This window comes from Chelonoidis abingdonii, chromosome 5, assembly GCF_003597395.2.
Source record: "Chelonoidis abingdonii isolate Lonesome George chromosome 5, CheloAbing_2.0, whole genome shotgun sequence".
NCBI classification, from domain to species: domain Eukaryota; kingdom Metazoa; phylum Chordata; order Testudines; family Testudinidae; genus Chelonoidis; species Chelonoidis abingdonii.
Window position 1 is genome coordinate 33,243,441 of NC_133773.1, and position 13,960 is coordinate 33,257,400.

Here is a 13,960-nt window from a genome sequence, read left to right on the forward strand (position 1 = left end):
ACACATCCTATTCATGAAAGAACATATAGGTGTACTTACTAAACACATCCCCTCGTGGTTTCTGAGGTTCTATTTGTATTCTGTTGTCAACTGTAAATCCTTGGGGAGAGGTAGTTTCAGTGGGAACAAGAGAAGAATCTTTAGTTGTTAACTGTGGGGATCTTGCTGTTGGTGCAGGTTTTGATGTTGTAGGTTGTGGAGGTGTTGGAGGCCTTGTTGCTGGCTTCAGTGGTGGTCTTGTTGTCATTGGTTTTGGTACAAATCTAGTAGTTGGCTTGGGTGTACGCCATATTGTTGGTTTCGGTGTAGGTTGAACTGTTGGCTTGAGTCCAGGCCTTACTGTAATAATAGCTGGTATATGTGGTGGTCTCAGGGGCTGTCTTGTACCTCCGATGTCAGGAATTCTATTGGCCATACCGCTGCCGCCCTTCGGTAGTGTAGTATTGCCCTTGAATATACTATTTGGATGAGATGGTTCAATCATAACCTTAGGAATAGCTGTAAAGAGAGTGAAAATTGGAGACAATTGGTATTTGAGCATCTCTCCACACAAACTAAAATGTTATATCATCACAGGAATATATGTAGAGTATTTGTTGAAATTAGTTCCTTTTGTTTAGTTTTCCACTCAACAGCGCCCCTCCTCAAGATTTTAGTATTAATACCGCTGTATTATCACGTGCATTTATAAAGTCATGGTATCTTGGTATCGTCATGGTATTTTGAGAGCAAGTTATGTGGTTAAAATGATGAAGGACAACCCATTACCAAACTAGGAGACTATACTCAATCCCCTGCAGCCCCAGAATGGATAACTTTAAGGGACAGAAACAGCAAAACCTAGCCAGGAGGGGCAGTTAAGTGAAAAGCCCAGTCAGAAAGATGCATCTTATGTTGAGCTCTAAAAGTGACCAGACTTGTATGCTCTCATAAGCAATCTGTCCAGCCAAGCAGGAGTGAATTCCAGAGGCTAGTTATGGCAACTGAGTGTTCTGCCTCTGCAAACACCTCTCTTAGGATGATAGCTGAAGTATTCTACAGTTGAATGTAGGGGGTCATGACTGACAGAGTTTTCAAGATAACTGGGACTCTAAAACATACTCACACCATTCTGCCCCATTCAAAAGGTGGGGCAAACACATTCTACACTAGATTCCAAGAAGCTTTCAAAGGTAGTCCGAGATGCCACATGTTGTAGTAGTCTAGGAACTTGTTTACACAGAAAGTTGCATTGGTGTAACTAAACTGCAATGTTTAACTGATTTAATAAAACTGGTGTAAAAAACGCTAGGTAGACACACCTAACTGATTTACATCCAGTTTATATTGGAGTAATTTGCATTAGTAAATTCAGAGGTGCAAGCTAAACCAATATAAGAGTCTCTAAACTCAGGAGTTTGCTCTGAATTAACTACAATTGTTGGGTTTTTTTAAAATGATTTTTGTTAAACTGGTGCAGCTATTGTCTGTAGAAGAGGTCTAGATTTGAGTTAATAAAAGAGAAAAGTCCACATCTAAGAAGAAAGGGTTCAATCACTTGTCCAGCCCCAAAAAAGTGTTTCTGGCCAATTTTGCTACCTTGGAGACTTGGAGTAGAGAGGAGTCTAGTCTTCCTCAAAACTTGACCATGGGCGGACAGAGACTGGAGGAATAGTTACTGGCTTTGCCAGTTCTTCAAAATGCTTCTTCCTGCCAATCAGCATCAATTCTGTTTCATACAGCTTGAATCTAAGCCACTTTCATCCCGATCCCCTATCTGCCAAATGCTGGGAGGAGCAAGATGATGGTGTCATCTTAGCTATGGTGACCAGATGTCCCATTTTTAAAAAGCACAGTCCCATATTTAAGCCCTTCTGCAAGTGTTCCAATTTTTTTTTAAAAATGGGCAAATTATCTCGTATTTTCTGTCCCCTCCAAAAACAGTACAGGCAGGTCCAATCCTTCTGCTGGCCAGATCCCTATTCGCCAGCCGCCCTCCCACCAGCAGGAAATAGGGGGATCCAGTGGCCAACGATGGGGGTGGGTGTTCAAAGCTGGTGGTGGGGTGAAGATGCAATGCACGGGGATGGCCGCCTCCACCCTGCTGGGTCAGCGCAGCCCATGCTGCGTGCCAGCTCTTGGCCAGTAGGACCCTGCCCCCTGTCCCGTTTCCAGCCGGCACTGGCTGCGCACTGCTGTGGCTGGTGAGTGCGGGCACGCCCCAGGCAGCAGCCAGTTACATGTCACCTCTCCTGCCCACCCATCAGCCCTTTACATGCTCCACCTCTCAATGTCCTCTCCCAGCTTTGCCCCTTCGCCCCTCCCTCAGAGCAGCTGTTCCTCCATATCCCCTCCAGCAGGGTGCATCCCACTCCCAGCGCTGTGCGAGGAACCAGCCCCTGCTCAGAGTGCTCAGCTCACCAACAGCCTGGCCTGCAGGCTCCTTCCAGGCTGGCCAGGAGAAGCCAAGCCCTGTATGTACCAAAGTCCCACAGTGCTGGGACAGGGAAGCCTCTACACCCCTCAGCTAAGTCCTGGAGTGGCAGAGGAAGCGATTCCAAGCCTGTTCACATCCCAAACTTGCAGGCTCCACAGCAGCCCCGGGGGCAGGGGCTTAGTACCCTCTTAACTCTCTACCCCTCCACCCTGGGTCCTGCCCCCAAGGGAGCGTGGGGCTGCTCCATCCCCTAGGCACCCTCCCCTGCTGAGCCACCTCTCTGGCTGGGTTTGCTGAAGCCCCTGCAGTCAGGTTCCCTAGGCCGTGGTGCACAAGTCATTCTTAAGGCTTAACCCCTTCCTGCCTGCGCTGTAGCCAGGGGACAGGAGGCAGCTGGGTTATGTCCGTGGCCAGCAGCAGCCTGGAGATGTTGGCTGCCTTTTGACACTGTGCAGGCAGGGAGGGACAAGCTGCTTCCAGTCACAGGCGATGGGGGGAAGGGGTGGGGAAGAGAAGAGATAAGTTCTGCAAAGACACTGGCCACATCACCCCTTCCCCCCTCATTCTCCTCTGCGGCCAGAAGCAGCTCCTGTCCCTTCCCTCCCACACAGTGCTCAAAGGCTGCTGCTGGCCACACTCTGGTGTGAACTCTGGCAGAAATCTAGGGAGGGGAGGACATGTGACCTCTCCCCCCCACATCCAGTGAGAGAGAGGTGTCCGGAGTCTGTGTGTCACCTTTCCCTGTGTGTGTGTGTGGGGGGAGGGATGTGTGTGTCACTCCTCCCTGTGTGAGCCTTAAAGTCTTAAAGATAAGAAGGTAAATAAATAGAATCCAACTGTGCAGTATTTCTTCTTGAAGGGGCTCAGTCAGCTTGATGTTAATTTGAATGTTTGCACTGAATAGTTCTGATCGATTGCTGCTGAACTCGCTTGAATATGAGTAATTTTACCAGGTATTCAGCACAGGGAAATATGGTCACCCTAATCTTGGCCCCCCAAAAGGAGACCTAGAGCCACCCAGTCTCACTATTATGTAGAGTGCCATGTACCTAATAATGACACCATATTGTCTCTCAGTTTGCCCCAAAATCTTCATGCGGAAAGAGTGACAAAATTTAACTTGGTTGGTCTCCAAAAGTGAGGAGTTCCTATGTGACTGGGAAGAAAGAGCCATGAGTATTATAATGGTCATGTATGCTTTACTATTTTATTATTTATTTATATTACATATCACTCAACGACCCTAATGAAAGTTGGGGTCCCATTGTGCTGGGAACTGTGGAAACACCAAAAGAGACAGTCTCTTGCCCAACATAACCCTCTGAGATGTCTGAGAGAACCATTTCAAAGGCATTCCATCCACCAGTGTCTGGTCCCTTAGTAGAGTCAACCCCCATCCGATTAACTACAGTACTGTAAGCTGTTGAAAGATTTAGTAGTATCAGCAAGGACATCTGTTGAATGCCCCAAGCACCCAGTCTCCAGTGAATCTTAATTTATTTTGGCAGATATTTCAAAGTCTTACATGTTTGCCACTTGACAGTCATCAAGAGTATGTATAAATCACACTAACTGCAAATCTTATCCTTCTTTAGCACTGGTTTTGCAATCTGACAGTGAGTATGTCCATTTGTTATTCACCATTTTCATGCCCGATTTCACATAAAGAAATAGCAAATTGGCCAGAAATAGCTCTATCCATTAATAATGTCCCCCAAATACTAAAAGGCTAAAATCTCCACTAGTTATTTAAATATCTTTTAAAATCCAGTAGCACGCAAACAGTGATAATTTAGTCCCCAGTTCAGTTAAGCACTGGGGTCTGGCTGAGCTACAAGACTGGCACGGAACTCACAGAATGCATACAACAGATGGAGAAGGAGTAAGATCTACTATATGATCAGGCCTTACCCCAGTTACTACACACTAGCATTTGCTCAGAGCAAGAACAATCATCTATATCTGTCAACAATTAGAGTCATTTATAGAATGCAGCTGTGTATAGGGTTTGCTGGATTTCTTTCTAATAACGAAAAGATCTCAAGGAAAAATATTTTTATCCAGGCTCATAAAACTTTGAATACAATATCTGATCCTTTATTATCTTTCAAAAACTTCTGATGAAACTAAGCCTGATACTATGGCATCTCAAAATTTACGTTTTTCAGTTTTCCTAGTAAATGGCCTTGGTGTTTGACATTTGGCTTCTGAGTTCATGACACCCCTCCAGCCCCAAAAGAAAAAAAAAGGAGCACATTACATACGCAGGCAGTTTATTCCATCGCCTCTGTATCCTTCTTTACATTTACACTTGTAGGTTCCCTGAGTATTGTAACATCGTGAAAAGCTGCCACACTGATACTGGCCAATTGAGCATTCATCTATATCTGTGACAGAAAATCACATAAAAGTCATTCACATGGGAGAAGGAACGTGCCTCCTGCCGCCAAAAAAACCCAACAATAAACAGATATCATATAAAAATATTCTTAATTTTTAAAATTCCATACTATTGTATCACCAGTGAAACTAGGAAAATTTTATCCTAAATTAATATTTTTCATAGATTTTAAGGCAAGATGAGATTATATAATGATCACCTATATAACACAGGCATATAACCTGGCATCACCATGTTTAATATTCTGCTGTGGCAACAGATAGTTTCTACAAGTAAAATTTATAATTTCTATAACCACTTTTTAAAGGTGACCTGTAACGGTGGGAAATAATTGAGCTAGTGATTTATAAGGCCCTGAGCCAACAAAGCAGTTAAGCCTGCTCTACATCTGTGTTTTAACCACTATTACATCAGGATGGAAACCGTTTACAATATCTTATATTATTTCACTCTACTAGTGCCACAAACAAGGTCCCCATACCTGCAAGTGCTCTGTGCAGGGACTTCCCATTGAAGTAACTGGGAGCATGGCCACATGTGAAGCAACACAACTTAATCTCCAACATCACTTTTCCTTAATATGATCATCACCAGCTGAAGCACTGAGAAAAATCAGTGAAGTTCACTAAGGCCCCAGACCAGCAACTGCCTGCAAGAAGCCCCAGTGAAATCTATGCTGAGCCACTTCCAGGATCAGGGCTTAAATGTATATTTTTTTCATTTCCATATTCAATGTAATTCTATTTCATAACACACACAAAATTAATATAGAATAAACTAAAGCAATCTGTTTTCAGCCTCTCAACTCATAATAAGGTGATTAATACAGTCTCTAAGCCAGCTAATATAGCAATATAATAAACCTTGGATTAGTATTACAGGAAACGTGTGCCATATGCATGCAAGACTCACTGAAATAAGTGTATTTTATTACCGTGGCACTGGTATTTGCCTCCAATGTACATCAAGTCGAAGCCTTTATGACACTTGCAGATATAGCTTCCAAAAGTATTAACACATTTCCTAAATCTGGGACAGACAACTCTCCCAGTCGCACATTCATCAACGTCTGAAAACACAAATTAATTGTATTTTTAATAATATAGCTAAGACATGATCTACCTCAAATTGATTCCAACTCTCAAAAACTGAATGGTCAAAAATCTTTTTAAAACTTCCTTTTTGCCCCAGTCTAGTAGCCTTATAGCAATGCTTGGGCGCTACCATATGGAATACCTGAACTCAGTTTTTGGTGGTGCTCCCTCTATCCCCCATATCTCCTGTGCCAATACGGAAAGCACAGCAAGAAAGAGAAAGACATTGTGCTTAGATTGGTGGGAGTTAAGTTTAGAAATTACCAAGAGTAGCCTTACTTTACATTGACTGTTCTGATTGATTTATATTAGCTGGCTCAAGGTTGTAGAGAGAATCCCAGAAATGCTGACAGATTTTGAAGGGTGTAGTAATCAGTTTTCCTTGGACAGAAAAATAGTTACTCAAACACCGGACATAAAGGATGATGGCGTAAAGCAGAAACAAACTAGGGACATGCCTCAAACATCCAAAGAAGTACTTAATTTCTCAAGCACTGGGAACCTTTAATTAGTGGGCTGTAAACTATAAATAATACATTGAATTGCAAGTAAGTAGAATCAACAAACATATCTGAAAAATCATTCAGACAAAATGTTTTGAAACACAGTTCTCCTTGAACAGGTGTGTATATATTTTGTTCTATACTATAGAAGTACAGTAAACTTCAAGAGATACATGTCTATCATCATAACTACACCACCACATATGTGGAGAAGCTGTCCTTCCTTGATGTCTTGATATCCTACTGGCTACAAATGAGAGCTTTATACTACTGAACAGGGAAGATTCCCAGATTCCCTGTGGAATGCACAGCACTTGATTCTACCTCTGGAAGGGCTCAAAATATTGGTCCTCAAATCCATGACATTCTTATGTCTAGAAAAGCTGCTTCAAGTCATTTATACAGGTTTTATTGCTCCCTCTGAGTCCTGTACAGTTTAGCTAAGGCACCTCATTTTACAGGCAAAGAGATCTGAAAATATAGTCCCAATAATTTTTTTTAACTCTCTAAAGTTTGCTAAAAGTATTATTTCTGTAACATGTGATAGACACAGAATACATGACTGGTACTGGTTTGAGAATACCTGAGTAGCGTGGCTATCCAAACACACCATACTATCATGTATTCCCTATATATGTGATAAATTCATGGAAACTGTGTTTTGGTTCAAGAAGAAAACATCCTGAGGAAAGCAGTGAAATCAGTAACCGTGACTAATAACTTACCTATGCAGGTTCTACCGTCAGGCCCTAGCTGCAAGCCTGGAGAAGGACAGTGGCAGCGTACTTCTCCTTTCACGACATCACAGCCGTATTGGCAGTTTGCCATTGAACAAGAAAGAGCATCTAGGGAGAAACAGTTGCACATTTAGATCAAATATAAGGACTCAGCATCATACAGGTAAATTGCTGGAATCTTTGGAGCATTAAAGTCCAGTCCAGCGACCATGAAAGTCAGTGGAAGACTCCTGCTGACTGTAATAGGAGTTGGGTTAGGCCCTTCAAAAGCAAATAGATATGCTGTAAATTTGTGCTCTTCATTTCACAGACTGTATTTATAAGAGACATTACGTCACAGAGTACAGATTTTAGCTAGCTGTGTTGTGGCACACAATTCCCATGCTGAAAATAAACCCCAACATGCACTAAAAACCCTTCACAGATGGACTCATTTAACAATGCCAACTCCTGACTGCAGTGACGCTGGTTCAATATCTTTAATTAAAGGTCACTGTCTCTCTCTCCTTCTTTGTTCATATACTCAAAAATATCTACTTTTATGGGAGTGAGAAGGAATCTGATCTCTAGTAAGATCACAGGACAGTGGTATACTGTGGAGCCAACAGGCATCTGTTGCTTTAACAATTTTACATGTATGTGGCCATAATATAGCAGCACTACACGTCTTGCTGCTGAGAGCACAGCAAGTGCCTATCCCCATAGGCAGAACAACAGTGATATACACATCTGAAGAACAGATTGGAAAAATGGGTAATAACTAATAAAATGAAATTATTTATTCTTGTTTGGCTGAGTCTAATTTTACCAGATTGGTGCACAATTTTCAGAATGAGGAGACTTTTGCCTTGGCACTCATCCTTGTCCAGTAGAAATTTACTGAGCACCTCAAGGCATTAAAACACATTAACTGGAGTTTGAAAAAAAGAAAGCTAAGGAGTCTTGACATACTAGAACATGATCCATCTGGCATAAGCATGTATCCATTCAGACAATAGCATTTGTAGCTACCGTAGGTATTCATGCATCGATGTTTGCATGGACGAGGCTTTAATCCACACTCGTTTAGATCTGAAATTAATAGGCAGAGGAGAGAACAAGCAAACAAATTACGCACATAAAAAATGAGCATTTGAAGTTGTTCTAGTTGGGAAACGATGGGGGAAGGGATGAGTCTTTCATATGCAGCCCAGCTCTACTATGATCAGATTTGACTACATGAGCACTGTTCGGTACCACATGTGAAGTAAATGTTGTTCGGTTCATTTACAAGTTAATCCACTCCCCTTTATGTCCACATTACAAATTCCACTCTCAGAAATGGCAGTAACTGGCACTATTAGCATTAATTGGCAGTAACAGGAATTTCACCAGAGATGACATTGACCGAATGTGTGTGGAAGCTGACCTACCATCTCACTTCTGGAGGTATTCCCTTTAGATTGCTTGAGGAACATTAGTGGGGCAGCATGAGAAAGCTGGCATTGCCACTGTTGTAACAGTCTGGGGGAGATATTTGGCACTTGATTATCTAGACCTATCAGTCCAATACGTTTTCTGAGTACTACAGAAGTAAAATGTAAAAGGCTGGGTGGGGAGGAAGAAGCTAGGTATGTTTTCACTTATCTGTTGAAGAAGGTATTTGGCATTGCTAATGTATGTGTTAAAGATTACCTGTGATTCTGGATTTCAGGTTTAAACTGGACTATACAAGGAACTAATGAATTACACATTATGAAAATGTTCAACCTACAATTGTAGCTTTAGCAAACAAAAAATTTGTAATGGAAAATAAATACTGAGCTATGAATGCCCACAAAATTCAAATTCAGTAAGAAAGCACGGATATGCTGGTGGTATGAGAGGGAGTACTGACTTAGTACAGAACTAATAGTGCATGGCCCACAATTTACATCTTAAAAGAATAAAAATAAAAAACTCTGTTATTCATAAACCCACTTACAAATCTAGTTGGTAAATTATTATGTAATTACAGGTTGAAATTGTGGCTTGCTACTGACCTGTAAATCTCTCTGATTTAAAGTACTGTACATTATGTGCCAGATCCTCAGTTGATGTGAAACGGTATAGTTCTGTTGAAGTCAATGTAGCTATGATGCTCTATACCAGCTAAGCACCTGGTTACTCAAAATAGTCAGGTGGTTCATTGTCTTATTTAACCACACAATTTCACTTAAAACTTCTAAATTTATCAGAAGCAAAGTCCTAATGAAGACAAGGTCATCTGAGTAAGAATTGTAGGGTTAAGACCAATATTTGTTTCTGCTTAGAGTGGGTTGGCTACATAGATAGGTAAAAGTGTCTCTCTGGAATACATTTGGAAATTGCAATCTTTGACCAGTATTGGGAGAATAAACCTTAGGTTTGCCAGTGCTTAAAGGGGATGTGGATGAGGTAAATTGAAGTTTCAGGACCTTCATAAGATGGTGGATGAGGAATAGTTGCCTGTTGTCTGTGGACTGCATGTTAAGGGAAAGAGACAAGATGTTGAGTCTTTGCTCCAAAATAGGAAGATGGTTGGGAAGGACTGTGAAGAATCTGCCTTAGCTTAGCTACTGGGAGGTGGTAATTGTTTCTTTGACACTGCTGCCAAAAGCAAAAAATAGAGTAGATTACATAGGAGATGGGTACATATTTTACTGCTTCTTGTCTCTGACTATGGGGATCATGATCTTGAGGTAAGAGTTCTAGCTATTGGTAATTTGAGTAAATGGGATAGTGAAAGGGAATGATAATGAATTAGCCATTAGCTATTAGATTAGAGGTATCTCTAGCCTCTGTTTGCCAGAAGCTGGGAATGAGCGACAGGGGATGGATTACTTGATGATTACCTGTTCTGTTCATCCTCTGGGGCACCTGGTACTGGCCACTGTAAGTAGACAAGATACTGGGCTAGATGGACCTTTGGTCTGACCCAGTAGGGCCGTTCTTATGTTATAACTGAGTGGAAGGAGAACTTTGTGATTTTTTTCCCCTAAAAAATAAAACCACAGTGAAGTGTTTAGGTGAAAGAGTGCACTAAAACACCTATGGCTGGCCTATGTCAGCTGATTCAGGCTCATGGGGTTCCGGCTGCATTGCCATGGAGACATTCAGGCTTGGGCTGCAGCCTGGACTCTGGGACCCTCCCCCGTCACAGAGTTCCTGAGCCCAAACATCTGTGTGGCAATTTTATAGCCCTACAGCCTGAGTGAGCTGACATGGACCAATTATGAGTGTTTTAGTGCAGTGTAGACATACAAACAAAAGGCACTGAGGGTATGTGTATTTATATTGTAAACTCAGACCTACTTCAGGAGTTGTTTGCACCAAACACACTAAGTACTAACATGATTATAAAAAGAATATGACAAGTTCAGAGGGTTTTCAATAGAAGTGGATATAGGTTAAGGAAGGAAAGTGTTAACACTAGACTTATAATGGGAAAATTTTCAAAAGTGTCTATGTGATTTAGGAGTGTAAGTCCTATTGAGAGTCCTTGGACTTAAGCTCCTATGTCAATTAAGCATTTATGAAAATTTTATCCATAACGAAAAGTGTCTTTAAATCTTAATTATGGAGTCACCACCATGGATCCATACTTTAATGATGTAACAACTGATTAATAATCTGAGTTTAAAATATTTTTTTCTGCATAAATTGTAGATATTATGGATCTTAAATAAGTGGACTTCTCCACAGGGCTTTGAATATCCTGTCACATGGTATAAAATATTTTTAGTAGAGAATTGAAGGCCATGATGCTGAAGGATGGTTATCAGTAACACATTCTCAGAATAACCAGAGTATATAAAGTAGATGCTGGAAAGTATATAAAGATTCCATTCCATGTGTGCCTTTATTTGTTTGGTTTTAGCCAAAACATAACTTGCTTATTTCTATTAACTTCACTACAGACTTGTCTGCACTTAAAAGGCTGCACTGATGTAGCTACACTTCTGTAGCACTTCAGTGAAGACATTACTTATGCCGACGGGAGGACTTCTCCTGTTGGCGTAGTTACCCCACCTCCCCTTGAGGCAGTAGCTATGGCTACGAGAGAAGCCATCCCATCGACATAGCTCTGTCTACACTTTAAATTGCTACAACCCTTGGTATAACCGTGTCACTCAGGGGTGTGGATTTTCTACATCCCTGAGCAAGGCAGTTATACCAACATAAGTTGCTAGTGTAGACCAAGCCTTAATTCCACTTCTACATGTGAATGAAAGCAGGCCCAGGACTGGTTTTTGAATACAGCATGTTTATCAAGATCTAAATCAAAGCAAATACTTGGAAGATGCCTGGTCTTTAAACAAAGGTGCAGATTTGTTTCAGTGGTAGCATGGCTGACATCCTAATGGTTCAACATAAAGGGAGAGCCAAAATAAGGCCCTTCGTACAGCTCCATTAGATTTAAAAATGGTTTGTGTCCTCTGCCTTTGCGCCTTCCTATTGAGAGATAGTTTGTTGTTAATCCTTTAGTCTGAACTCATGCTACAAAATCTCCCACTATTACATGGAAAAGGAAGTGTTTGTCATCACCTTCATTACCTAACTGAAAAACTGGTGCTTTCAAAATAGGCTCAAATGTTACAATGTGCTGCTCTGTGGGCTTACTAACAGATCTACTGTCCAACTGTATTTTCCCAGGTGTCGCATTTTAACCCCTCTTTGCCAACACTACTGTAGCTTCTTTCCCAATTTCAGTATAGATAGGTATATACTTTGTACCTATCTACACTGCATGTAATATTCAATTTCTTAGGTCAACAGTCACTGGGAGGTTCATTTGGTTCTTCATAAAATCTTTTATTAACACAATGATGGTTCTCTTCATATAGCACCACACACAGACTATGTTCAACAGTGTGTCCTTCTCAAAAGTTTATAGATATTTTGCATATGGGCAAGAGGAAAAAATGGATCAGCCAGTATGCATACGGATTGCATCCCTGTTCTTGGCTCAGAAACATTTCTGCTATTAGTGTTCTCCATCATCTTCAGATGCTTCATATTTTTGTTGTTTACATATGGTCATGTTATTCTTAAACAGGCTCAGGCTAACGTTAGCATTTACAGGGTCATGTATAGCAACACACTGAATATACTGCAAACATATGGTGGTTTTAAGAAAGGTCAGGTACTTATCTAGAGGTATCAATTTGGCATTTCAAACAATATCTATAATGATAGCTCACTTAGAATAAATACTTCATCCAAAACGGGGGAGGGGGAGAAAAGAGCAGAATTTTCCTCTAAAAGATTGAAAGGTAAAATCAGAATGTTCCATAAATAAAACTTGTTATATAAAATAAAAATAATGTACAACACTCCTCCTTTTGTTCATTAAGAAATTTATAATGGAATTAAAAACACAAGGTGCATCAACATCAAATGAGGCGTTTAACAAGTCCCATTATGCTGCTGACTAAGATCTTCATCCATTATTCCAAACTAGACAATTTTACCATTAAACCACTTAAAATTCAAATGCTGTAATTACACAGTCAATACAAAAATAGCTGCAAGTAATATATTGAAAAGTGCTAAATGTAAAAAGCAGGTTGGATATTGGAGGAGCTTGTGAAAGCAGGTCCAGAACATAAGCGCAGGCTGCTGAGCATAATATTACATTTCAAAAGGAGAGAGATGAAAAATGTAAATACAGTGGAAGAACAACTGGTGGTGTATGGTAAATCTGGGTGTGACTTGTTTAACTAGTGTAGAGACATTGCTCTGAAGCATCATCTTGGATAAAGACTGATTTTCTGTAGGCAGGCATGTTTCTTTCCCCAAGATTATGCTGTACACTCTACTTAGTTTTCTTTAAATTACCGATTTCAAGTGAATCCCAACAAAGGCCTAGCATTCTTTTGTATAATCAAACTTTTCTTTCTACTTTTTAATTTGGACCAGGCAACACAGTTAGAGGTCAAAAATTCACCATTGAATTTACTTAGATTAGGCTAGAAAAGAAAGTCACTGACCAGAAGCCAAATAAAATATTCAAGCCTTCATCACCTATACATAAAAAATAGATCAGTTTTCATTTTCAGTACATTATCAGTTTCACTTGAGAAAGAGAGCAGATTTGCACACCCTCAGACATGGTCTATGCAATCACACCATTTGTCTAATAGACAACACAATAATAGTCAAACCATGAAGTTAACAATAGTCTCTCTATGAAACAAAGCTGGAAAATAAATCATACTGAACCCGATAAACAATTTCCATTTCGCTTGGTTTACACCTGATCTACACTTAAAAGTTTTCACCACAAGCACCATAGCTGTGCCATTCTAACCCTCTGTGTAAGAAGCTATGTCGACGAAAGAATGCTTATGTTCGGGAACGTAGGATTCTACATTGACAGAAAAACTCTTTCCATAAGTGTAGGTTGTGTCTACACTAAGGCATTATAGTAGCCAGCAGCGGCTCCAGGCACCAGCGCTCCAAGCGTGTGCCTGGGGCGGCAAGCCACAGGGGCCGCCCTGCCGGTCCTTGCGAGGGCAGCAGCTTGCCTGCAGGAGGTCCACCAGTCCCGCGGATTTGGCGGTAATTTGGCGGCAGGTACGCCGAATCTGTGGGACCAGGGACCTTCCGCAGGCACGCCACTGAAGGCTGCCTGACTGCCGTGCTTGGGGCAGCAAAAAAGCTAGACTGCTCCAATAGCAGCATAGCTACGGTGACCTAGCTATGCCAGTATAGAAAAAGAATTTAGAAAAAGCAGTGCACATCCTGAAAGAACAAAGCAGAAAAGAAACAACGGGAAGTTAAAAGGATTATCAAAGTCTTTTCAGAAT

The 13,960-nt window shown here is 41.1% G+C and overlaps 1 protein-coding gene across 5 annotated transcripts in view; it reads right to left on the bottom strand.

Annotated features, from left to right (window-relative positions):
- NPNT (nephronectin) overlaps positions 1-13,960 on the bottom strand; it is a 77,176-nt gene that overhangs the window by 25,768 nt on the left and 37,448 nt on the right. For 4 of the 5 annotated variants that reach the window (XM_032794236.2, XM_032794237.2, XM_032794235.2 and 1 more), the window contains 5 exons: positions 8,103-8,222; positions 7,140-7,259; positions 5,752-5,886; positions 4,681-4,803; positions 40-498 (listed from right to left, as the gene is read on the bottom strand). In XM_032794236.2, the coding sequence (XP_032650127.1) occupies positions 40-498; positions 4,681-4,803; positions 5,752-5,886; positions 7,140-7,259; positions 8,103-8,222 (957 nt within the window). The remainder of the gene's footprint in view (positions 1-39; positions 499-4,680; positions 4,804-5,751; positions 5,887-7,139; positions 7,260-8,102; positions 8,223-13,960) is intronic. The other variant, XM_032794239.2, reaches the window with a different exon arrangement.